Raw genomic sequence first — 27,403 nt, 5'->3', positions numbered from 1 at the left:
CATTTGTTGCACATGGAAGAATAAGTATATGTATCCATCCACACATGTGCCACAATAGATGTGTCAAATTTATTGTAATAAAGATCTGTGGGCAAGTATGTTCAATACAATGCAATAAACTAGAATTAAGCTCCAGATTAGATTTACCGTAACAAAATCAAGAAATTCAGACAAAGCAAATAGATTTTAAATAGACAAGAGTTTAATCTGGAACAGTTAATGAATTAGATCAGAAATGTAATTTCCTTTGAAAAATTCCTTTGAATTAAGGATGGGAATTTTTGTCCTAGTGGTACCTTTTTCAAAAGATAACTCGGCTTTCTTGGGTTTTTTTCCCCTTGTAAATGTCTCGCTTCCAAGAAGCTTCTTCAGTTCTGCCAGAATTGAAAGTCCAGGTGCCTTTTGAAAAGCACATTTGGGACAACCATGACCGGGATGATTAAGAATCTCCACAGACAACAGGAACTTTTAGCTATTTTAATTTGCTAATCAATATAATAGCAATAGCACTTAAGACTTAAATACCGTTTCATAGTGCTTTTCAGTACTAAGTGGTTTACAGAGTCAACATATTGCCTCCAACTAACTGGGTCCTCATTTTACCGACCTTGGAAGGATGGAAGGCTGAGTCAACCTTTGAGCCCTTTCAGGATCAAACTCCAGACTGTGGATAGCTAGTCTGCACTACTACAGTCTAACCATCACACCACCGGGGCTCACTTCATGCTTATGAAGGTTTGACAGACTGGCTACTGTCAGGTATGCTACAGATCTCATTTAAGTCACAGGTCCTTGCAACCTAAGCAAAAGTTAAGCATTTATCTACACACACGATTTTTTTTTCTACTTATCATTACATTCTACAGATTTCAGTCAACACCTAGGGACTACATTGCTGCACCATGACTTCCAATCTTTTTTCTGACCTCTGTTCATTCTGCTTACAAGATACTGGCTATGAAGCGTGCAAATAATAATTGTGTGATACTCCAACAGATGTAGTTTCTTGCTGTTGGTGTCCAAATCTTGATCATAGTGGGGACAGTGCAACAGTCTTAAGTCCAAGGACCAATTGTTAAGTTACTTTCTCAATGTTATTGTAACTTCCTCTAAACAAGGAAATTGTTAAGCAAGGACTACCTGTATAATGAAAAGCCAGTTTGGTGTAGTGCAATGATTAAGTCATCAAGCTAGAAACCGGGAGACTATGAGTTCTAATTGTGACTTAGGTATGAAGCCAGCTGGGTGACCTTATTTATTTAAAACATTTGTACAGCTACCCATCCTATTACAGCTCCTAATTAAAAACTAAAACACAAAAACTATATTACAACTATACAAAAACTATAAAAACTATAAAAACAGGCAATGGCAAACCACTTCCAAAAAACCTTACCAAGAAAACTGCAGATTTGTCCAGGCAATTGACTTGAAAGTGCAAAAATACACATGCATCTGCTCCATAAAGATGCCCAACTTTCTTGGCAGTCAGGTTTCCCTACCCTTCTTATGGTTGTCATTTTTGCGCCTACTTTTAAATGCAGCGCAAAGAATGCTGTCAGACGCAACTTTTATCAGAGCAAGTTGTATTAGCTCAAAATCTTTATTCTTTTTGTTTAGCACATTTGCAAAATTGTATAGCAGATCAGCAAAGAAGAATTATGCTTTTGGAGACGTACATTAACAGAGGTGAAAGAAGCCCCAATTTGTGTCTCATTTGATAAGGAGACCAAAGAAGTACAAAGTGCAATATAACTATTTATTTGGATTCTGCAAGATTACATTCATATACATTACCACTTGTAGGAACTACCTGTGAAAATTAAAAAAAAAATGCAACTTGAGTCTACAGCAGGAATGGTATCTAGGAATACCACTGGGGCAAGGAAAACAGAATTTTTACACAGACTACTTAGTCAACTGAGAACAATTTATTAATAGGGAATCAGATTTACTGCAAGGAAAAAGACACTGGACAGAGCAGAAAGCCTACAAAAACAATGCATGGAGTATCCATGTTGTCTTGTGGTTGCCGCTATATTAAAATAAGTCACATTTTTTATATTAAAGCTAAGGTGTAAATCTGCTTATACTTTCCCAAGTAAATTGTCAGCTGATGACCACAGTCCCAATATCATCTCTTCCCAGAAGCAGAAACCTGTTTCCAGAGGAGACTCCGTTATTAGGGATGGAATTCACAATTCAGCAATGATGAATCCTACTCCCACTCTGAATTTTGAGACATGGTTTCTAGACCTTCAAATTAAACATGCCGATTCCTTCTGCTCTGAAGTTACGATTGCCAGGAATTCCCAGTGAAAACTGTCACTGACCTCTCTAAAAGTTACCTTGCATTAATTTTTTTTAAATCAGATAGCAATTTGACTAAATTTATACATTTCAGAAAGTATGTATAGAATACTGCAAAAACACAGTAAGACATAAATCAGTTCACAGCTGCTCAGGAAAGTCCTTTGGCTATGAAGCTGTGGAATAGTGTCCTCTTTCTGTTCCAGTCTACACAAGACTGCAATTTACTGCTTTTCCTCCTTCTGATCCCCGGAGCTCCCTGAATCATGTGAGCCAGAGCCTTGTGAACTTCCAGAACTCTCCCGCTCTGATGCCATCTGTGAAGAGAAGCACGGTATTGGTTTAGTTTTGGGTGTGTTCTTCTGCCCTAAGGAACAACTCAGAATGTGGGAAGAATCACCCCAACCAACATTCTCTTCTGAAGAATATGTTTGGGATCCTCTAACAACAGAATGAAGACATCTGCATTTAGTTATGGTGGTACTATCACAGAAACATTCTGCATTCTTGAAACAGAATTCAAACTTGAAGATAAATAGGAGTTTTAATACTTTAGTTAGACATCTGACAACTGATTTAAATACAAGGTGAAGAGTAATGCCTAAGATAGGGTGTTGGGTGTTGTACTTCAGCAACATCTGGAGGGATACAGATGCCTTAAGACCACAGGGACCAAATATATGAATGTTCAGTATTGCATTCTTAACTCTCATGCTGAAAAAGATAAACCGTTGTTTTTACTCTGAATGATATGTAACCATCGAAAAGAGATATATTAATTTTTATGAAACTGGATATATTTTAAAATCTGTGAACATAGGCAAGTCAGTTAACCTGTAAGCACAATTAATGTTAGAGCACTGCTATGGCTCTTACTTTCCCAGCAAAAGGCTCTATAAATGTCTTCACCCGACAGTATGCGCTGAAAATGTATACTCACTGCACAAAATACATAGAAAAGAATGTGCAAAAACTAAAATGCTTATTCTGTGGTATGATTTATGTGTCCTACGCATAAATCTTACACAGCAACAAAATAAAAATGTATTCTAAGAATCATTAGTTACACGTGATTTGCTGAATAAATTACTGACACAGCAGTTCTGCAGGTCCACAGCATATGGAATCAAAATCAGACATGTTAACTAATGATCAAGGTAATGGGCTTAGTGGAGGAAGAATTCAAGTTTGTTAACCCAATCTTAGGTTCTTAGAGAAAATATAACTTAATTACTAAATTATCAGTAGTTTAGCCCATAAGGATTAGCAGTGCATTGGCTGTGTTTACATTTCCTTCCTTCAATTAGCTGCTCCTTTTTAAGGTCATTGGCACATATTTTTGGGATATGAAGCTGGGTCTTTCTCTGCCAAGACAGATCCTTCTATATGTTGTCATCCTACCTTTTTGTAGGCCATTTCAAAAAGTTTCAGGGATGCTTGTTGCAGGGACATTGCTGCCTGCCGGATGTTTTCGCCTGTTTCACTATCTTTACGAGCCAGTAACTCCCGCATTTTTGCAATTTCTTCCTTCAATTTGTTGCACTATAAAGGAATTGCCAAAAAAATTTCAGGTTTTAGTGGAATATACAATAATAGCATGTAATCTATATTATTAGCAAGACACAATCGACTTATATCACCTTAGAAGGCCCCATAACTGATGATCAAGTGTCAGATATATTCACAATGGAAGACTTCAGAAATAAAAACTCTTCATCAACTGTGTCTAATATTCTGATACGAAGCTAGTTAGTTTTTCCTGTTGATTACTGCAGCCCTCAACAGTTGGAAAATATGTTTGTGAAAGGGAAAATATAACATAAAATGTAAGTCTAATTACTTTCAGTATCCCACAGCTGTAACATCCATAATATATTGTTGGGTTGGGTTTTAGATGTATCTTGCAGATTAGATATTTGGGTGCATGACTTGAAGGAATTTTATGAATCAATTTTATATAGCTGCCTATTCACCAAAGGCAACTCTGGGCCTTTTAGGAGTATTTTCTCCTATAGCACATGAAGAGCTTTTCTTGACCTACAAGGTGCCACCATGCAAAGCCATCTCCTAGAAACACAAGGACTACTGCAAGAGAGAGAAAGGAACTACCCTTCTTCATGTTTAAGAGAAAGCACAAAGCCACCCAATCCCAATCTCGGCATATGGAGAAAACTGATGGGTTCAAAGAAGGCAAGCTTTTCTTGCAATCCTGTTGACCATAACAAGAAGATTCGCAGATCACATGTAGCCTGCAGGATGGAAGCTCTCTCCTCCCAACTTCATCCTAAATCTTGGGTACAAGGTAAGAGGCTGGAAAAATACAGCTGCCTTCATAAATCTAAGCAGATGGACACCTAGCCATCTTCAGCAATATACAACAGAAGCCCATAGTGTTCCAATCTGAAGAGAAAAAGCAGAGATGCCTAATGCAGACCATCTGTTACACTATAGTGTGTAGATGCTATTTTCCTTTTACTCAGTGATTCACAAAAAGGTAAGCTGTAAAATTAGCTTTCTTGAAGAAGCAGTATCAATTGCAGCAAGCATATTGCCTAATCAAATTAAGGTGATCAACCTGGGCTGCATGCCAATGCAGAATACAAGAGGGATTCATATAACAAAATGCTAATGCAAAACATTGCTGCACACAGAAAATTAGCTTAACCAGGGAATTCTTCTAGAACATGTCTTCAATATACTACTTTTCAACAGTCTGCAAATACATTCATTTGATTTTCTATATATTATGAAGGAACGGTCAAGTGTCATAGAGGACAGTAATCCGCAGGAGTCAGTTCTTTGAAGGAAACATTTTGGTGGGGAAATTTAAAAAGCAAGCTGGAAAATTTAAGACTAAATTCGTGAGTTCAGCTTTATTACACGTAGTCTTCATCTAGCAACCACAATTGAGACTAAGTAAAGCAGTCACTAAGTAGGAAATCATGTGACTAAAACTATGCTTTCCTCTCCCCACCCCCCACCCCCTTTGGGATGTTCACCCTGGTGCTAGGATAGTGACTGGAAACTGAAAAGAGTAATCAGTTCCAAATCTTTGGTTTTTGTTTGCCTCCTATTCACTCCACTGCTCTTTGGATTGCTCCCCTTAGTGCTAAAATAATTAACAAGAATGGAAGTAATGTTTGTATTTACATTCATTGAAGAAGAGATTACCAGAAAGTAAGAAGGCACATAACGGGAATACGCTGGTTGGTTTGGATAGCACAATTGTAGCTGCCTGTGCTTTTGATGTGTATTCCCCACTTTGTACTTGCTTACTCCCTTGTAATCCTTTCTCTCCAGTCTCTCTGCTCTGCAAGGGGGTGGGGGGGAGGAGAAAAACAGGTTAGGCACAGGGCAACATCTATAGTGATTACGTGACTGAGGAATATTGCAAAAGTTGTTAATGTGGACATTATGGAAAAAAAATTAACAAATTAGTGATAAAGTAAGTTTCCTAAGTTGCATTTACAAAATAAATTTAGAAAGGTAGATTTACTTAAAACATGACCAAGCAATGCAACCCATCCATACATGTTCATTTTAGATTTTAAAAAACTCTTTATAAAAAGGCAGCATGGTAGACCTACTTCATCCGCAGGCAACTGATCTTTAAATTCTTCCATCTTGGATTCTGTGTCATGGATTATTCCTTCGGCCATGTTTACAGCTTCAACACGTTCCTAAAGAAAACAGTAACTTTGTTAGACAGAATATAAAAGCCAATTTGTACTAGCTAAGCATCTTACCAACAAGACACTTATTTAATGTGCACAGTCAATGAACTCTTGAAAGGGAAACAAAACTAGCTAAATATGGCAAAACACACATTCCATTGATGGAAATGTTTGCATACTATCAATTTTACCATTAGTTTTTCTTTTCTGTAGCTGCACAAAGGGGGGAAAGTGTTTTCTTTTGAAATTAAGGGCCACCAAGTAAAGTAATTTTTCAAGAATTTCCTTTTTGGGAGCAAATATATTTCTTTTATCATTGACCATTAGAATTTTTCATCGGTATAGGAGATATTTTGGCCATTTTGTAAAAAAATAAAATAAAATCCTGGGATAACTTAAGTCATCATTACTTGGAAGACGGCATATTGTTTTTGCTTTGCATGGGTAAATATTAGGGATAAATAAATCTGGGAGTATATAGAAAAATATTTATAGGAGAAAACCTATCCTAACTTGCATGGAAAATAGCACCAATTTCTTCAGTTCCTTGTCTGATTCCCAGATTAACCTTCCTCTTTAAAAGCAGTAACTATAGCATCCCAGTTTGTAATTTGTGTTGCATTCTACATCTGTATGAAATATATGAACTGAAAACAGTTCCAGACCCCTGAAAGAATATTTTAAAGGGATCGACCTTAGCTTTTTTCATATTGTGATAATCAGAAATTTGAAGGCTCTTTAAGTCACATTATTTGATTTTCTCTACATATTGCTTTGTTCTTGTTTCAAATTAATATATATGTCAATACAATTTGGGGAAGAAATATTATAGCTAAGAAGCTTGATGTGATGCCAAAGTATATTCCTAAAGCATGGAATTTGCCATACCATGTGGAATTCTGACTCTGTGATGCCAGACATGACCAAGATTAATTTTATGTAAATTGAATCCTATTTTCCTGATTTGGTGGACTTTTTTGTTAGTTTTCATTTGTCACTTTCAGATTATTTTAATATCTTTCTGCCCTTTGGGTTTTTTCCCCCCGTTATTGTTGTAGGGTTTTGTGGATTTTTTTGCATTTCATCATTTAAAAAAGAACATTCTAAAAAAGTCAAGCTAATGGAAACCAAGGTGTTCTTAATTCGTACAAATGCTGTGCAGTTGATGTTAGCACAGAAGCTAACTTATAGCTGACTTTTATTTGAAATAAATTTCAGGCCAATAAGCTGGAAGCCATCTTGGCAACTTTACCTTTTTCCGTCTGTCTTCTTCTGCATATCTTTCTGCATTTTTAACCATGTTTTCAATATCATCTTTACTAAGACCACCAGAAGACTGGATCACAACTACAGGAAAATAAAAGAATTTTCTTTTTACAGAATGCTATCATAGAACAAACTCAACATGCAACACGCAGCAGGATTGCAATATTTTATATTAATGAATCACAATCATACCTGGGAAAGATTTTATATCAGGAAAACATCAAATGTGGGAATGCTACTCTAGGTTGACTAAACCAGTCTACATTAAGACCAATGTGGGCTCCCACTTAAATCTATTTTACTAGACCAGTGATTCTCAACCTTTCTTTACCATGGACCCACTTTAAATACCTTTTGTGGCCATGGGTCATGCCCATAGACCCCCAAGACGTAACTCAAGATTTAAATCATAATTTCTTCAGGCCTTTGGGGATCCCCCATGACATCACAGCCCTCTAGGGGACCATGGACCACAGGTTAAGAACCACTGTACTAGACAATATTCCTGCCAGTCTATGACTGTAGAATGTAAAGTATGTAAAATATTGCTAACAATTCCTACTTCATGTCCTTTATCATTTTAGCATAGATAAGCTTTTGATACTAAATGTCATGTACAGGTAGTCCTTGACTTATGATGACAATAAGAGCTATAAAATTCATCATTAAGAAGTGTGATTGGGGCTGCACCCAATTTTGCAACCATTTTTTGCCAGTCATTGAGCAAATAAGTCGTGGTTGTTGGGTAACCAACAAGTCATGTGACCATGACTTGTGACCTCCTGCCATTGACCTTACTTTTTAAAGTGGCTGGGAAAGTTATGAATGGCGATCACATGATTGCAGGGCAGTCATAAGTGTGAGCTGGTTGCCAAGCACCGAGATCACAAATATGTGACTGCAGGGACACTGTGATGAACGTAAGTGCAAGGACTAATCGTAAGTCACTTTCTTCAGCACTATCATAACTTCAAGCAGTTGCTAAATGAATGGTCATTAAGCAAGTTCTACCTGTATTGTTTGGTTGCCATCTTTAAGAGCACTATCTATAATTTCAAAATTACACCAGTTATCTACCTCAATGCTGTGCTCAGTCAAAAATCTTCCACACACTTTTCAGAATGATGTGTTGATAATTGCATCATAGCACACAAAGCACTTGATTCTGGCCAAGTGCTAAAACTCAAAAATTGTATTAAGCATTTCTAGAAAAATGTAAACTTGGCAGAAAATGCAATGATAAAATATTACTAAATTTTGGCAATTTACTGCAACAAACTCTGCTGGGTTTATCCTCCTAGCTGGCTTTTGCAATAATAGGCTCTCAACAATGCCCTTCGGTTTTTAATGCAGCAACAATCCAAGTACTTACTCTGTTGTTCTCGTCCTGTACCTTTGTCTTTTGCAGATACATGGACAATTCCATTTGCATCAATGTCAAATGTTACCTCAATCTGGGGCACTCCCCTTGGGGCTGGTGGAATCCCAACCTGGAATTACAAGGTACACTGCTGTTGATTTAGAGAAGACCCATCGATGTAATCAACTCTGTCTTTCCAAGCAAACTAAAGTGAAGTTAGTGGTACAATCTATTATTCACTACAGCAAAAGATTTATGAAATCTGAAGAGAAACCACAGTAATCTAAAGCAAAAGTTATCTTTATTACTACATATTCCTTTACAATTCTAGTATTTGTGCTCAGGAAATTTTACTATAGATGCCTTCCTAACATAATGTTCCACAATTTACATTAGAAAAATGTTATCAGAAAAGCATCATGAAGTGTATACATTCTATAACAGTGAAGAATTTTCTTCTTTAACCAAATTATGTTATGGCAATCTGTTTCCATACTTATCTGCCAAACCTAATAATTTAAAGGAATTTAAACAAAGAATTTTCATCAAATATTCTGTCCTGTTCTAGGCAAGCTTTGTGTTTTTATAGGAAAAGTAAAAATTACTTTCCTTTCATTCATGACTATTGTTTTAGATTAAAAAGTACATTCAACAGAATTCCAACATACCAATGTGAACTGGCCAAGTAGTTTATTGTCACCAGCCATTTCCCGTTCACCCTGATGAACTTTGATCTCTACTTGAGTCTGCCCATCAGCAGCTGTAGAAAATACCTGTGGAAGCAAAGCACATTTCATTCCATTAATGCTACTTAACACGATCATATAACTAAGTAACATGATACGGTAATTTCTTGGAACAGAATGGAACCTCAGTACCTGCTCCATGAACTGTTAAAAAGCACAGAAAATGCCAGAAAAACTTGACGTCACAAGTGGCACATCAGCCCCACGGACACATAAATACATTTCAGGAGTTTGACAACCTGTTGTAGCCTCCTGCAGTCATATAATCCTCCTTTTGCAACATCTTTTATCAATTGTGGCAAAACACACCTATTGGATTAGATTAGGACTCACAACCATGTGGTTTGCTTATCTACTCTGTGATTCACTTAATGACCACAGCAACTCGCTTAATGACTGCTGTAAAAACACTTGTAAAACCAAGTTTGGTCATGTGGTGACTCATGTACATCCTGAACAACTCTGACCAAAATTCTGGACTCAATTACGGTTGTATGTTTAAGCCTATTTATAATGGCAGAATGGTTAGTGCAAGAGAGAATGGGGCAACAATGACAAAATTTAGATGACTTTCAAATATTGAGAAAAATTTTAAGAACACATCTTCTCACCTGGCTCTTCTTGGTTGGGATAGTTGTATTCCTATTAATAAGTTTAGTGAAAACTCCACCTAGAGTCTCAATTCCCAGGGAAAGTGGAGTGACATCCAACAACAGCACATCGGTGACATCTCCAGCCAACACTCCTCCTTGGATGGCAGCACCAATGGCAACAGCTTCATCAGGATTGACCGCTTTACTCGGAGAACGCCCAAACATATCTTGTACAGTTTGCTGTACCTGTATGGATAAATTCATATTTATCAGCAATACACCAGAAAAATGATCACATACCACAGAATGTGGCAGGTGGATTCAGCACCTGAAAGGAGCAGGGAATTTGGAAGCGCAGATATAAAAGTATGCAAGACCACAGTAATATCCTACAGGAGTGTTCCATTTGTCCAACAGGATAGATGTGGAACGTTTACTTTTTTACTTTGCAGTAAGCTATGCCCAGAATAACACTAGTCCAGTCCACAAAATTAATCCACATGAAAAAAGTACAATAGATGGTTATAGGTAAGCAGCTGCAAGACCATGCATTCCTTCAGTGAAATTACTGCTCCTTCCCAGAAACCCAAGAAATAACCCACTCCTTCAAGCTGAAAAATCTCTTTCAATGCTTTAAATATCTTCCAGTTTATACATTGAATAGAATGCTGATATGACAAAACCCCCCGCAAAAATTAAAAAGATGTAGAAAGTACAGGTAGTCCTCAAGATACAACTATAAGGGAACTTACCCATTACAGATGCATGTTGTGAGAGTTGTTAGGCAAAGCATCTCAATTTACAACCCCACTCCCATCGCTGCTCTCCCCAATGAATTGCTAAACAAATGCCCAGGTTATTAAGTGGAGCCCTTGGGAGCCTAGCACAGGCCCGCCTGCCCTGGCCCTCCCTCACCCCGCAAGATGCCGTGCTCAGCTTCCCACCACTTGGCTCCCCACAGGTCTTTTCCTACTGCCACTGCCCCTCCCCAGGTCTTAAAAGTGTTTCCCACCCACCAGATGAAAGACTCTCCTCCTCACTTATCTTTAAAGAGCTATGAGGCCTTCCAGAGCACTGGAATGGATTGTTTCTTTGTGTGGCCATGTGGTATGATCCTGGAAGCAGCCATTTTGTTGTACCCACAAAATGGCCACTGCCACTGGGTTACTGTCATGTAGCCTGGGGACAAACTACTTAGTTTTGCTGCCTCACTGATGTCTGCACAGTCCTGCAGAAGCTTTCTGCAGCATTCAGCAGACCCTGTTAAAAGCCAGCAAAATGAAGCAATTTGTCTGGCAGCTGCCATTTTTGTCCCAGCACTCAAAAGGTGGAACAAAATGGTGGCCGCCTCTGCACAGCCCAGAGATACGTGGCCTGCCCTCCTCCTTCCATGAGGTCCAGAAAGCTCCAAAAAGTAAGTGTGAACATTGATGAGTGTGTGGGGAGCAGGCCTAAGTGCTGTGGAATCATGATGGGGTGGGAGAGGTGCAGGGGCGCTGCAGCATCCCTGCGGTCATTTGTAAGGGCAAATGACCACACCAGGGGCGCTGCACTCATCATAACTTTGAAACACAGTCTTACAAAATTTTGGACTGTCTGCTGGAACTTTGAGCCTTCGTTAACTGACCTGTTGTCTCTTGAGGACTACCCATAGATTCATTATCAAAGCTATCTTAGGTCTCAAACTTAGAGAGGATAGCAGCAATTCTGCAAAAACAGCAGAATAGCCCATATAAAGGGTTACAGTTAGTTCTACACAGCCATCTCTATTGATTAACACATTTTTATTTTTGCTGGGTTCTTTTTTTAAAAAAAAGCAAGCAAAGCATAGTCCAAAGGGCACTTGGCCAGACTGCCATGACAGGATCTTCAAGTATATCAAGTCAAAGAGGAATGATTGTACCTTTGGCATTCTAGTCATGCCACCAACCAAGATAACTTCTCCGATGTCACTCTTGCTAACTTCTGCATCTTGCATGGCTTTCTGACAAGGTGCTATTGTCCTTTTAATCAGATCTGCCACAATCCCCTCAAACTGAGATCGAGACAGCTTCATATTCAAATGTTTTGGTCCTGAGGCATCCATTGTAAGGTATGGCAAGTTAATGTCAGTCTGCAATACAAGATTAACAATCATTAGAAATAAGAACAATTAGAATTAGAACAATACTTATTTGAAAAGTATTCTGTGATGCAGCTATTTGATTTTTTCCAGGATACACTGTTCCCAGATTGGTCCTTCAGCAATTGATCTTGCAAAGAATTACTGTCCTTAATGGATATGGCAGCCCTCAAGTATAAAGTTTCTTTCGAAAGCCAATTAATTGTCCAGAATGTATTCTCTTGGTGTGGTTCATTTAAGTAAGTCTCCATGGGAATAATTCCTAATTCAGTATATTTTACTAAATGGCTATCATTTTTTCCCACAACTCAAAATCACAGCATTTAATTGAAAATCACAATACTACCTCACCCATGACCGTCATCAGTATTTCAATTTTTCTTTGAATACAAGATAGTAAGTAAAACCATGAAGGGTTACCTTTTCTGCCATCTATTTCCAAATAGTTTTATTAATTTTGAAGATTTTTATTTTGTCTACAGTATTACAACAGACATGAGTCTCAAAAACAATCAATTTCATGGTTGATATATGGTTAAAAGGAAGTCAAGTTTAATAAATAAATGGGAAATTGCAAGCTTTTCTGTTAAATAGTTGCTATCTCAAATTATCGATTAGGTTTAGGCATATCACTTGAGATATCGCCAGGAAGACCCTGTAGGAGAAGGGACAGAATCTGCACATCTTCCAAGGGAACATTCCCATTTTCAGTTTTAAGCTTTGCATTATTGACCTCTATGCACAAACACATTCATTTCTTTGAGAGGATTGATATAGTCATGTGAAAAAGTAAGTAAGTACATCCTCTTTGAGTTCTATGGTATTACATATCAGGACATAGTAAAAAATCATCTGGTCCTTAGCAGTTCTTAAAAAGTAGGTAAATACGACCTCAGATGAACAACAGCACATGACACATTACACACAGACACAATCCAATAAAATGATATATAATACATTATTACTTACTACATGATAATTTAAAAAATATTTTAAAACTATTAAGCAGAACTAAAACAAAAAGAAAATGGAGGGATGTTAATAATAATAGAACCATCTCACAAGTGGTTCCCATCTCTTGCAGCCCTGAGGCCTGCTGATATAAACAGGTCTTGAAGGACTTTTGAAAGGTCTGGAGTGATAAGGTCAACCTCATCTCTGGGGGAAGAAGACTCCACAATGTGGACGCTACAGCATAAAAGGCCCACCACTGAGGATCCACCAAACGTAGCTCATTTTCAGTTCCTCACCTGGACCGAAGAAGAAAGTTCACATTTTGCTTTTTCAGAAGCTTCCCTCACTCTTTGCAGAGCCATATTATCTTTAGTCAGATCAACCCCTGTCTAAAAAGAAAAAGACAAGTGTTGAAGTTCACTGTCTTCTATGTAGTCTTGATTAAATGCTAAATAAATCTAATTATTAGAATGAAAGCTTAATACAGAGAATCCACAACAGGTCATACAATCAGCATTCAAACTGATTCTTTCTGCATTCTAAGGAAGACAGGTAACATCAATCCTTAACACTAGGCTGCCCATTGTTTAAGTGATTTTACAACAAATGTGATGTACCATGGAAGGTTTTGTCTTTATATTACAGATGCTAGAAATCTTTTTAAAATTCACATTTGAAGAAAAATATTTGAGCCATACTCTGCTCCTAATCCCATACTATGGTTCCCACTAGCTATATACATTCCCACTCAGAAATGCTAGATAACAATTTCCAGTTCTATTCTACTCTACTTGCATTCTAATTATTAAATTGTGAACATACAATCTAAGCTAGATCCAGAATGATGAAAGAGGGGAGGGGAGGGGAGGGGAGAGGATTTATCCTTGCTACTGTATTAATAGTATGTACTGGGTATTTTGAAATATAAATGCATTCATTTATATAAATTGGTAAGTCAATATGCAACCCCCTTATTATCCAATAAACTCCCTGTATGAATGTATACATTTCTCCTTCAAGCAACTTCTCCAAGTTTAGATTTGGCTCTGTTTTTTTCTTAAAAAAGATAATTAAATGAACATATTAGTATATGCAGATAACATCCACAATGGTAGAGATCTATGAGCCTAGACTGCAATATAGATATACAGTGTAGATACAAAAATTATAGTGAGATGTGTCTTGACTTTACTTCATTATAGTCTGAACACATCTAGAGAAGGACACAAAGCATATAGCATGAAGGAAATCCATGCTACTGAATGTGCGAACCCATTTCTACAAAGTAATTTCAGTACCAGTTGCCCTATAACCTTCTTCAGTACTTTCATAAAGGAACTGCATGAAATGCACTATCTGCTTAACTGAAATATTTTAATCCAATTTCAAAATGGGCAGTTTTGATGTTGTCTGAAGTGTTCTGACCTCAAAAGAACCCACAGGAGGGAGCATTCCCAGTAAGGTTAGAAAACTGTAAGACTGTACTATCTGAGCTCCCAATCACCTACATTTGAAACACCTCTTGTATATCTTTTTGAAACTCATCCTGTCACAGGGAAACAATGGCTATTAAAGAAATCAACTTGTTTTAAGATTAAATGTGCTTATTTCATTGATACTGCCACCTCGAAGTAATATTTATGAGGTAGAGATAAGCTTTGCAAAACAGCTATTGAATTATACAAGCAGTAAAAAACGGTACAAATTGAATACAATAGCATGATGAAAAAAAGTGAGATATTTTGGTTAAGTAAAACACAAATTTTGAAATATTAGTACCAGAGTTTGTTTTTTTTTCAAATTAAATTTACACTTGAAAGAGTTCCCTGAAAATCAGTTTAAAATATAAAAAATGCTTACTTCTCTTTTGAATTCTTTTACTATATGCTGCAACAGCGCCTGGTCAAAATCTTCGCCACCCAAGAAAGTATCACCATTTGTGGACTTGACCTCAAACACTCCCTTCTGAATTTCCAAGATAGAAATATCAAATGTGCCACCACCCAAATCATAAACTGCAATACTAAAAAAAAAAAAAAAAAAAAAAAAAAAAAAAAAGGGGGGGGGGAGAGAGAAGACAGACACACATTAGCACCAAATCTACACATTAATATAACATTCAGTTCATACTAAATTCTTCCAACATTTGTTCTATTGAGCTATATTTAATCTTTCAGAGTTCATCCATTATCACATCATCTGATAATCTGATCTTAGAAGTTTCTATTTATGACACCTTATTGTAATGTTCTTTTGGCATCAATGGCCTTTGTTCTGCATAGAAATGGTATGTAACTATGTTCTTTCTATCTTGTAAACATGTTCAACTTCTTTCTATCTCTGATAAAAGTGTATCACTTGGTTTGTTAAGTAGAGAGGAATTCAACTGAAAATTTACCTGAAGGCCTTCTAATTCATCATAGGTCTTAAACAGTGCTCTTTATATAAAGCTATACACTGAAGCTGGCAGCTAAAGGAATTAGCACATCTGTTGCTCCAGTAGGTAACATAAACCAATAAAGCACACACTCTCAGAAATAATATTGCAAAAAGCATGGGACTATTATATACTTACACTTTGTCTTCAACCTTATCTAATCCATAAGCTAGGGCTGCAGCTGTTGGCTCATTAATAACTCTCAAAACATTCAATCCAGCAATCTGTCCAGCATCTTTAGTGGCCTTTGAAGAAAACAGCAATCTATTAGGTATTGGTTGTTCAACCAAGGGAAAATTCAACACAAAGAGGTGAATCCAAATTATGCTTGCTTCTGCAAAGGAAGCTTTTGTTCAGTCACCTTCCACCCATGGCCCATGCATTCTCAACCTATTCTAGAAAATTATCCAGAACAGATTACAAAACTATACCAGGATTTGCAAGAGGAAGGAGAATTACAGATTATTTTTACTTATGGTTTATTTTAGATAAAAACTTCTGATGCAAAGTAGGTTTTTAAGATATGAAGTTGGATTGCTGTAGATGCAAGTTGCAATCTTAACTGTGTTCCTACATTTGCCTGAAGACTAGGTTTCCACCAACTTAATATACAGTATTTCTAAAATGGGGAAATTGAGTTTGATTTGCTACAAATAGAGCATTAGAAACAGAATTTTTTTTCCAATTTAACTTCTTGTGGGAAGCTTTATCACCTTTCCTTTGAAGAAATACAGTATTTACTTCACACTGTTTTTGAGCTCTTAATGGGTGAGCTTTAATTTTATCCCTATTTGATTACATCTTCCTTAAATACTAATTTTAGGTAAGAAAAAGTTGGGTAGAATTGACTAAATGAAAACAAATGAATATCTACTGTCAAGTAAAGCAAGCTGCAGTACATTCTGAGATCTGACCAAAATATTTCCATAAGGGAACATGGAAGTAACTATAAACATCTTCCTGATCTCTCTCCTTCCATCAAGAGAAATAAAACCCCAATTTCTGCAACCATACCTGTCTCTGGGAATCATTGAAATAAGCAGGAACTGTGATGACAGCATTTTTGGCAGGATGCCCCAGGTAATTTTCTACAGAAGAGGAAGCATACTTTTAAGAGAGGTCACTATTAAGATATAGTCAAAATTTTAATCTGGGTAGAAAGATATGTGGCAGGGGTGAAATCTAAAATTTTTTGCTACAGGTTCTGTGGGCGTGGCTTAATTAGTGGGCATGGCTTGGTGGTAAGGTGATTGGGAGGGCGTGGCTTGTTGGTCAGGTGGGTGTGGCCAAGTTAATGTTACTTCTTTGCCCTTTTTTAACCTACAAAACACAACACAACACAACTGGCTCACCCACAATGTAAAAGCAGCTGTGCTAGACCCAAAATGGTCCCTGCAACAAGGAGGACAGGAACCTCACACAGCCACAAAAAGCCCAAAAAAACAACTTTCACACTTTACACACACAAAATTCCACATACAGCTTTGTGAGATTTTGTGTTTTGTGTAGTTAGAGTGAAACACTACAGAAACACACTAAAACTCAGAAAGCTGCACAAATATTATTTTATTTTATTTTATTTTATTTTAATATAAAAACAGCTAAATTTAAAACTTCCTAAACTTTAAATGGCTAGGTCTAAAAAAGAACAACTAAAAAAAACCCCAATTAATTATTTTTTTAAAGATCCCAAAGGGAAAAAAAACTTACCCAATAGAACAGGGGTCTCCAACCTTGGCAACTTTAAGACTTGTAGACTTCAACTCCCAGAATTCCTCAGCCAGCTTTGCTTTGCTGGCTGAGGAATTCTGGGAGTTGAAATCCACAACTCCCTGCCTGCTTGATTGCAGGCAGGGAGATTCAGTTGCTTACTGATGCAATGGATTGCAGGGTTTACAGCAAGGCATTGCGACCAGCAGCTAAGGTAACCAAGCTGAGGGGGGGGAGGGGGAGGGATTTCTGCTACCGATTAGCAGGCAACTCAGCTGGGGTCGTCAGAGCTTGGCTCGTCAGAGGCATGTAAAAGAAAAAAAAGGCTCTGATGATCGCGCGGCTCAGCTGGGCATGGGGGGCGGGGGCAGGGATTTTTGCTACCAGTTCTCTGAACTGCCCGCCGCCATCGCTACCTACTCGCCCGAGCCGGTCCGAACCAGGAGCATTTCACCCCGGTATGTGGCTATATTATAGAATTTGGAAGAGTATTACAGATCTGCTTAATATTTCATTTGACTAAAATTAAATGTAATTATAACAGCTTTTTAGGGTAGGCTTCAAAAGTAAGATGCAAACAAGGCAATATTGACATCCACATTAGTGAGCATCAATAGACACTTTGTGAAATTTATTTTAATTAGAAAATCAGTTAAAACTAGTATTTAAGAAAGTCTTAGGCATGCAAGCCAATAAGGAGGATCCAATTCTCAGGCTAGCCCTGAGAGAGTCTTTTACTTATATGTGCCAGAAAATTCGCCTAAAGTATAGTAGGATTGTTTAGTGGAAAGGCAGCCCTTCACAAACACGGTACTAAGTGTTTAAAGCTTTAAAAGCAAGTTTAAAACTGAGAATTGGACCTGGAATCTTGCTGGCAACCATTATAGCCAGCATTTCAGACTTCTTGGATCCTGGCAACAATATTTTATACTAATTGCAATGTTGAGCCTGCCTTCGAAAACTACCCCAAGCAAAATATATAGGAAGGATATCAGTCAAAGATAGCCAGTGCAACCTCTGGATTTACTTCTCCTTTGGAGAGGAATTAGAATCACAATGTGTTGTAAGCATAGAGCAGACTAATTGGCAGAAAAGATGCCACACCCCTTATAAAAAGGTTATTCATCATCTCCATTTAGTCCTTCAGATAAATCATATTATCAGTTTTCTGCTGCAAATCAAAGTAACAGAACCCCAAATAATCTAAGTGTCAGACCTGGAAGCCATCTTTTACAGCCTAGGAGTCTTCTTTCGTTGGGGTGTTACTTGGAACCCTGACGTTAAGTGTGAGTTTTGAATGGCATAAAAGAAACATATTTTACCCATCAGCAAATTATTTGGGTTAGAAATGAAGCCTCAGAGCAATCACAAAAATTCTGCTGTACAAACCTGAAGTCTCTTTCATCTTCATTAAAATAAAAGCACCAATCTGGCTTGGAGAATAGAGCTTTCCATGAGATTCTACCCAGGCATCACCATTGGAAGCACGTACAATTTTAAAAGGAACATTTTTGCTGAAATAACAAAAGTTTTCAGAAGGTTAGAGCATAGCACTTTGTGGCAACACCTAGCTAATTCTGATCTGAAAAACATAATCACAGAGGTTAGGTTAGTAATTAAATGGAATATTAACAGAAATCCCAGAGCTATAGGCTTTGCCAAGGTTTTTCTTAGGCCATAGAACCCTAGATCAAGAGGAAGTAGGACTTCTGCATGTCAGATGACAAGCCCTGTGCTCTTTTACCTTAGCAATAAGGGGTTATGGGAAACCTCTTCACAAAGAAGTCCAATTTTTAGTCCCAGATAATTTTTTTTTACTTTGATCCTCTGTAGTCCTTCCCCCATCACTAAGATAAAATTTTAGAAGGAACTAAGGAAAAAAAGATTTCAGAAGAGACGAAGATGTTTTTTCCCTTTAGTCTCTTGCAGAATCTCCCACGTATTTTATAGCAAAAAACTATTGTCAAGACACCAGAAATAAAGCATGAGTCAAAGGAATATTTGCTATTTAAAACTGTCACAACTTTCAAAGAATTGGAACAATACAATCTTTGGTAAAAGATCAAAGTTAGCAGACTGTAATATCTTAATATATGTATTACTATTACTTTAATATTACCCCTAAACCCCGATATTGAATTTTCCATTAGTGAAAAAATAGCAAGCCAATATTATGTATCTCAATGTTAACTGTTTCTTTCTGATCTCCCACCCACAATGCTTAGGGTTAAATTTGGAAAGCATGTGGGTTCAGAACAGGGGTTTGCAACCTTAAACATTCGGAGCCATTTGGACCCATTTCTCACAGAAAACATTGGGAGCCACAAAATCTGGGTGGACGTGGCCAACTCAACATCACTTTCACACATGACACCCCCCCCCCATGCCTACCCAGGTTTTGTGGCTCCCAGTGTCTTCTGTGAGAAATGGGTCTCTTTCTACCTCCCTCCCACCCTCTCTCTTTTCTTTCTTTCTCTCCCTTCTCTCTCATTTGTTTCCCTCTTTTCCCTCTCTCTCATTCTCTCCCTCCAGCTCTCTCATTTCTCTTGTTCCTTTCTCTTCCTCCATCATTTTCTCGTTTCTCTTTCTCCCCTTCTCTCATTTCTCTCTCCCTCTCATTTGTTTCTTTTTCCTCTCCCTCCCCCTTTCTTTCTATCCCTTCTCTTATTTGTTTCCCCATCTTTTTCCCTCATTCTCTACCTCCAGCTCTCTCATTTCTCTCTGCCTTCTCTCTCTTTTGTTTCTCTTTCTCTCCCTCCATCATTTTCTCATTTCTCTCTTTTTCTCCCCTTTTCTCTGTATCAATCTCCCCCCCCCACTTCTGTCTGTCTGTCTCTTCTCTCTCTCTCTCTCTGAAAGCCAAGGCTGGGCCAACTTGGCGAGCTCTCCTTGGGGCTCTTTGCTACTCCTTTCTTCTTGGCAACTTTTTGGAAATCCAGGCTGGCTGAGGAATGAGCCACAGCGGTGGCTTCACCAAAGACTACCCCCCTCCTCCTCCTTCCATGACCCCCTGGCCGGCTGTTGTAGGGCCAGGAGGGCAGGCATGAGCAGGGATACCCTCCACAAGTGAGCGGAGCGGTGGCCCTGGCTGCGTTGATTGAAAAGCATCTTCCAGGTGGCTTTAAATCTGGCGCAGGGGACTTCCGCCACCCGGACGACGCTTTTCAATCAACCCCATTGGAGGAATAAAGAAGCTCAGAGCAGTGGGAAAAGAGGGCTGGCCCCGCCGAACCTCTCACGCCCACCCCGGGGATCAGGCTCAGAAAAAGCTGGAGTGCCCTCGCCAAAGACGCTTGCCCATCCACCTGTCAATCCACCCACTCTGGGCCCCTTCGCTGCACTTTGGCCAAGTCCAGCTGCTCGCTTGATGTTATCCCCACTTGTGGGCACCCTCCCGGCCCAACAGTCGGTCAGGGGGTCATGTGAGGAGGGTCTTCGGCGAAGCCACAGTGGCGGCTTGTGCTCGCCTCAGCTGAGGACCTGTCCCCCTTTCCATCGTACCCTCCTCCTGGATCCCATTCCCACCTCGCCAGCCCTCATGTTAGCGAGGTTGGTGTTGGCCAGTCATGTTGGGCCAATGTTTCGGGGTGGAAAGCAGGTCATGCGACCGGGTTGGCACAGAGCCCCAGGAGAGGGGTCAAAGAGCCACATGCGGGTCAGGAGCCATAGGTTGCCGACACCCGGTTTAGAAATAGAGACTGGTTTTCAGAGAACTCAAATCCTATTTATGAAAACTATGATTCTAAAACAGAAAAGAACATTCCCAATTCTTAAAATTATGAAATTTGTACATGCCACTATGTCACCCAGATCATAATAATCTTAAATATCCCTGCGAGTATCCCAACAAATCAGAGCACAATTGTAGATGAAACTTCACATACTTCAGTTATTTTGAGAACAACTTTCGAATTATTTAACTCCCAAGCATTAAAAATGTGGATCATAGGTGCAAATACATATAGGTATGCAGTTCATTTTTTAAGAATTAAAAAAATCTCAAAATGTTTCCTCACATATCTTTCTGCACTTCTGGATCATCATATCGCCGCCCAATCAGACGCTTGGTTGCATAGAGTGTATTGTGAGGATTTGTTACTGCCTGTCTTTTAGCTGGCATGCCAACCAATCGCTCTCCCTCACCGGAAAATGCTACAACAGAAGGAGTGGTTCTGGCACCTTCTGAATTTTCAAGCACCTGCGTAAGACAAAATAATTATTTGGTATGGGCAACTATCATCAAATTTATAAAAATCCTGACTTGGATCAGCAATCTGATTTGACTCACTTTTGCCTGCTTTCCTTCCATAACTGCCACACAAGAGTTGGTTGTGCCAAGATCAATCCCAATAACTGCTCCTTTGATTGCTTCTGAGCTGAAAGGGAAATGTAAGGCAATTAGGCTTAAAAGGAATTTAGCACCTGGTTTTATTTCCACTTGAAGAGTAAATGGTCTATTTCTAAAGAATTCAACTGAGATTTTTTAAAAAAACCTCTTAACCAATTAGTATTGCCTTCCCCAACACAGCAATCTTGGCTACAATTCCCAGAATTTACAGCCAATGTAGCTCTTGGTCATACCAAATGAAATATCAATACCAAAGCTATTGAATGCCAACCAATAACAGCATCAAATTTATACCATTAACCACGATCTTCCAGTTTTGCTAACAAAATAAAATTCAGCATATATCTGCATATGCATGGATATGGATGTATTTTCCTTCGTTAGTTTATCCAAATACTCCTTTCAGCCTAAATGTTTTCAAAGAAAATACAAGGCAAAAATTAAAATAATTATTCACATGCTATGAATAGAAGAAAACTTTTTACACCAAACTCTGGAATTGGTACTAGAAAAGACTTCAACTGCTATATGAAGCTGCAATATACACAGTATATGGTATAATATCATATATACACAGTATACACATATTATATGTACACACACACATTCAAAAGGGCTTTTTAAAAAAATAACTTCAAAAATAACATTGTTACACTGAAAATGTGTTAACACAGTACATTTAACAGAATTGACAAAGAAATAAATATACCATTATATGTCCTCAACATATGATCTGAATTGGGACTGAGATTTGTGTTGCCCTTGTGATCATAAGTTGAGGCACCTACATGACCAGCCCTGATTTTTTGACTGTTTTATGATGGTTGTTAAGCAACATTGCTGTCATCCAGCAAATCCATTCTCCTAAATGGGCATCTTTTGCTGAAAACTGGCAAAAAAAAATTGTCATGTGACCTTAAGATCAGGGGTGGGTTCTACATTTTTTTTACTACCGGTTCTGTGGGCGTGGCTTATTTTGTGGGTGTGGATTGATGGGTCATGTGACAATTCTTTAGGATTTAGCAGAGGTACTGGTCTACCAGGCTTTTAACTGCTTTCAGAGCTGTATCGGTCTACCCATTTGTTCTTGGAGCGTTCCGGTCTACTCATTTGATTTTGGAGGCACCGGTCTACCAACACACTGCCTTCTAACACTGATCAGCTGTAGGGCGGCAAGAGTTTAAACAGTTTTTTTCCTTCTAGCCGATCAGCTGGGACGCAGGAGGCAGCAATAGATTGGGGGTGGAGCCAAATAAAAGGTAAGAATAACGCGGGGGGCAGCCGGGGGGGCAGAACCGGTTCGGTGATGTCATATCGTCACCGCTACCAGCTCGGCGGAACCGGATGGAACCGGGAGGAACCCACCACTGCTTAAGATGCTGTAACCGAGTTGAACCCAAATTGCGATGATATGACTGGGAGGGGGGGGAGGGCATTTAACAGCTGAAAACAATCTTGCTAAGCTCACAACTTTGAACGTTAAGCCAGTGGTCTCCAACCTTTCTGGCTCTGCGGACTGGCGGGTGGTTTTGTACACGCGTGCCATTATCACAAATGCAGTTTTGCACATGCATGCCCTCACCCACCACGGCCCAGGGATTGGAGAACCCCGCATTAAACAACTAGTAATAAATTGGGGACTACCTGTAATGCTTTGCTTTTAAATTTCTCTATTACCTTGCCATTCCCATCTGTCCCTTTGACCTTTGCTTGCCCAAACTTCATTATTCCCAGCAATACCAATGTCACCACCCTTTCTCTGATGTTTTTTATGCATGCCACTGCTTCCCAGGCAGCCTCTGTATTTTCAAACCCTTTCTGAAAATTCCAAATATTTTTTTTTTTGCAAAACTCAAGGTTTTATGTTCCATTGCAGATATTACTTCCATTTTTATTCTTTTGCTCCATTTAATCATTTATTCATCTTTCATATCATCTCAATTACTAAAACTATTTATACTGCTTTATACATTCCTAGTGAATGGCTTGCTGTTATGCTTTGGAAGTAGAATTGCAATCTCATTTAGATGTAATTTATGCCCAATAGCCATAATCTTTTGATTATTACACTTATCTCCAAAGATTTCAAAATTCTGAACATCAGCAGAAACTAAAACTGATTTTTCAATTCTCTTCTTGAATATGTTTCTTGTAATGTTGACTCATAATTGTAAAAGTTGTGGAAAATAGTAAGAATATATACATATTTGCACATTTTGTGCACTGATTCTATCAAATATATATTCATTTCCGATTTCCAGCTCTCTCTTTTCTCCCCTCCCTTTATTGCTGCCCATTTCTCTACTAGAACAGATTTTTTTCAGTAGTGACATGGTTTTCACAGGTTTTTTTCATCCACATATGAAAAAGCTAAAAGCTTATTCAGCCATATTATGAGGTTTACAAAGTGTTCCGGAACAGCAACTATTCTTCATTTTAATATACAAGAAAATCATTTTGAGCTTTAATTTCATTACTTACGCATAATTCCTGCTTGCTACAGTTCTGAGGATATCTTGACTTAAACCATTCCAGATGATCTATAAGAACAACAAAGCCAATAACAATGCATTTATAAAGAGCACTTCCATTTTTCACTGATAATGCTGTCTTCTTCCAACATACTCCCATGCTTTACCTGCAAAACATGCCTATCTAAATCCTATCTAAAAACATTCAGTTAAGCAAGACCCTGAGGAAGGAGGAGGAGAGGGAGAAAGAAAGAAATGAGAAGGAATATATTTTTCATTCTTCTGGGGGGTAGGAGAGAGAGAGGGGGGGAGAGAAATGAGAATGAATATATTTTTCATTCTTCTGGGAGGTAGGAGAGAGAGAGAGAGAGAGAGAGAGAGAGAGAGAGAGAGAGAGAGAGGGGAAAGAGAAATGAGAATGAATATATTTTTCATTCTTCTGGGGGGGTAGGAGAGAGAGAGGGGGAGAGAGAGAGAAATGAGAATATATTCATTCTCATTTCTCTTTCCTCTCTCTCTCTCTCCTACCTCCCAGAAGAATGAAACATAATTCATTCTCATTTCTCTCCCCCCCTCTCTCTCTTACCCCCCAGAAGAATGGAAAATATATTCATTCTCATTTCTCTCTCTCTCCCTCTCTCTCTCCTACCCCCCCCAGAAGAATGAAAATATATTCATTCTCATTTCTCTTTCCTCTCTCTCTCTCTCTCCTACCTCCCAGAAGAATGAAAAATATATTCATTCTCATTTCTCTCCCCCCCTCTCTCTCTCTTACCCCCCAGAAGAATGGAAAATATATTCATTCTCATTTCTCTCTCTCTCCCTCTCTCCTACCCCCCCAGAAGAATGAAAAATATATTCATTTTTCATTCTTCGGGGGGGGGGGGTAGGAGAGAGAGAGAGAGGGGGAGAGAAATGAGAATGAATATATTTTTCATTCTTCTGGGAGGTAGGAGAGAGAGAGAGAGGAAAGAGAAATGAGAATGAATATATTTTTCATTCTTCGGGGGGGGGGGGGTAGGTGCTGCCTTAATGTAACTTTGCTGCCTTGACAGTGGATTTTCAGTACAAAAATGGTTCAACGTCCTATTCATGAAAAGCAAGCAAGAAGTTCTGCCTTCTGCCAGCCCGCTTAATTCAAGGCTCTGCTTCTCACCAGCTGAAAGTGGCAGCGGAGCACGTGGCTCCTTCCCTTATTAAGCGGAGGCTGGACAGCAGCCTTTCCATAAGAGGGGAGGGGGGGGGGGAAACGACGATTTCTAATCCCCGTTTCTTCATCCATGCTCTCTTTCATTTACTGTCATTGCAATTTCAGGGGCTGCTATACAGACGATGAAGCCCAGCTCTCTCTCTCTCGCTCTCTCTCTCTCCTGTAAAAAGGCACCAGAATTGGCAGGGCTTTCGTATAGAGATCAGCCAGGCCTACTCCCTTCCAGGTTCATCATAAAGAGCCTCTCTTGTTGCATAAGGGAAGGGGGGAGGGGAAAATCCGAAGCGCTCGACGTTTCTAAACCAAAGGCCACAGGTTATTCAAATACATCTTGTTCTCTAAAAGATTTGGGGGGGGGGGGAGGAAATCGTCCCATCACGACTGCCCATGTGGGACCATATCGAAATCTTCCAAAAAATATTGAAGGAGGGGGGGAACCCAAAAACCCCACCAACCGCCGCTTTCCTATTTTGCCCGGAGGCAGCACGATGAACAATTTAACGAGCTGCTAGTAAAAGGAGACGGATCCATTTTGTGTGTGTGGGGGGGGGTTCCTTTCTCTTTTTTGGGGGGGCATCGATGCCGTCGAAATTATCCTGGCCTCCTGAGACGACAAGAACCACGGCATGGTCATGGCGCAAGGCCCCTGGTCCAAGCGGCGAGCGCCCCCCTCCCCCTTGCCAACAAAGGCTAAAAGGACACACATGGAAGGGCCCATTTTAAAAAAAAGGGGAGGGGGGGCTCCGAAAGCCCTTGACTCCCTCCCTTCTGCCGGGAAAGGAACCGGCAACTGCCTCCCTCCCTCCCCCCCCCCTCCGTCGGGCCTTACCTGGGCGGGCCCCGGGACTCCCCCTCCACGGCGCAGAACGAGCACGCGGGCAGCGCTCAACATGGTGGCAGCGAGAGAGAGAGGAAGAGAGAGAGAGGAAGGCCGCGGAAGAAGCCGAACAGCGGGGGGGAAAAAAAAGAAACACGCGCGCGCTGCCGACTACGGCTTTCTGGAAGTCTCCAGCCCACGTGGGTAAGAGAAAGAGGCGTGACCGGGAGGGCCTCTCTTGGAGCTATAGGTGTCCGGATCAGGCGCCCGATTAAAATAGGCCGTCAGAGAAAACCAGGAGAAAGTAGATTTCCCAGGATTTGAGATTTTAAAAAGGTGTATCGTTTTCTCTCTCTCTTTCCCGCTAAATTCTTAATCTTAACCCCCCCAAATAACGCTTATCCCACAACAGGCTTTTTCGAGACCGGCTTTACTGGCCGTTGGCGGGAAGTCCCCAAACTTCAAGGTCAGAAAGCGGAGGTGGATTGATAGATGCCTTTTAACCGGAAGAGGGGAGGGGGAGATGACTTGCGCGAAGCCTTCGACGAGAGATTGGGCGGCAGAAGAGTTTTTTGTGCTAGAGGGGCTTCCGGAAATGACGAGCGCGCGCTATTTAGAAGCGGCTGGTGAAATAGGTTGCAATGCTGCGGGGGTGGGGCAGTGAGCTTTTCAGCCAAAGCCGATGGAGTTGCTCAATCGGACCTTTAAACATGAACGAAACTGAATGAGCTGCGGCTCGTTAATTTTTTTGTTCCAAACTGCCTTTAAAAAAAAACAAAAAAACTTAGCAGCAGGGTAATAATTGATACAGGGGAAAAAAATGACACACACAAATGATGGCTTAAATAATATATGGATAACTGACACGGATAAATAAGTGGCGTTCCTGATAGATAAAGAGTTTATGGATTCAGAAGGATCTGATTGTCTTTCCTTTATTGTGTTACTTTTTTTTATTTTGCTTTTGTAGTATTCTCAGTGTGAGTACCAGTTTCCCCGCACAATGGAGACCTGGCATCGTAACATATGGCATTGTCTTCTGTGTTCTCCCAGCCTCCGCAGATGCCTATATATTTAGGAAAATTTGTCTTATTTCTCTTGGCTGCTGAGCATTAGTTCTGTTTGGGATGGTTGATCTTAATGGTTTGGGATGTGTGGTTGGCTTTCTTTTTCTTTTTTTAAAGGAGAGCTAACCGTGCTCGGCACGCAAACTTTAATAGCATTCACCTCTGAATATCAAAATGGAAGACATTAATCATGCAAGCAGTCCATCACGAACGATGCTATTTTTTAAAACAAATATACCCTAGGTTGTTTTTGCTTCAGCAGCTCTTATACTAAAATTGGAACAATACCAAAAAGATTAGCAAATATATAGGTTAAAT

General features: G+C 39.4%; 1 protein-coding gene and 1 non-coding gene across 2 annotated transcripts; both read right to left on the bottom strand.

Moving 5' to 3' along the window:
- Positions 1-1,738: 1,738 nt before the first annotated feature.
- Positions 1,739-26,231, bottom strand: HSPA9 (heat shock protein family A (Hsp70) member 9). The gene is made up of 17 exons (XM_070933039.1): positions 26,031-26,231; positions 24,002-24,060; positions 21,461-21,548; positions 21,189-21,370; positions 18,562-18,686; positions 16,477-16,550; positions 15,601-15,707; positions 14,886-15,048; positions 13,322-13,414; positions 11,853-12,062; positions 9,968-10,195; positions 9,279-9,383; positions 8,623-8,740; positions 7,237-7,331; positions 5,898-5,990; positions 3,712-3,852; positions 1,739-2,627 (listed from the first exon to the last, which is right to left on the bottom strand). Exons 1-17 carry the CDS (start codon positions 26,091-26,093, stop codon positions 2,535-2,537), a joined length of 2,037 nt encoding a protein of 678 aa, XP_070789140.1. The 5' UTR covers positions 26,094-26,231; the 3' UTR covers positions 1,739-2,534.
- LOC139309206 (small nucleolar RNA SNORD63) lies at positions 8,336-8,400 on the bottom strand. The gene has a single exon (XR_011599851.1). It is a non-coding gene; the product is annotated as a small nucleolar RNA SNORD63 (small nucleolar RNA).
- Positions 26,232-27,403: the final 1,172 nt, after the last annotated feature.

Source organism: Pituophis catenifer, unplaced genomic scaffold (genome assembly GCF_029215685.1).
Source record: "Pituophis catenifer annectens isolate HBS135680 unplaced genomic scaffold, rPitCat1.0.hap2 SCAF_1, whole genome shotgun sequence".
Classification (NCBI taxonomy): Eukaryota; Metazoa; Chordata; class Lepidosauria; order Squamata; family Colubridae; genus Pituophis; species Pituophis catenifer.
Note: the sequence above shows the minus strand (reverse complement) of the source record. Positions and strands in the feature narration are given on the sequence as shown.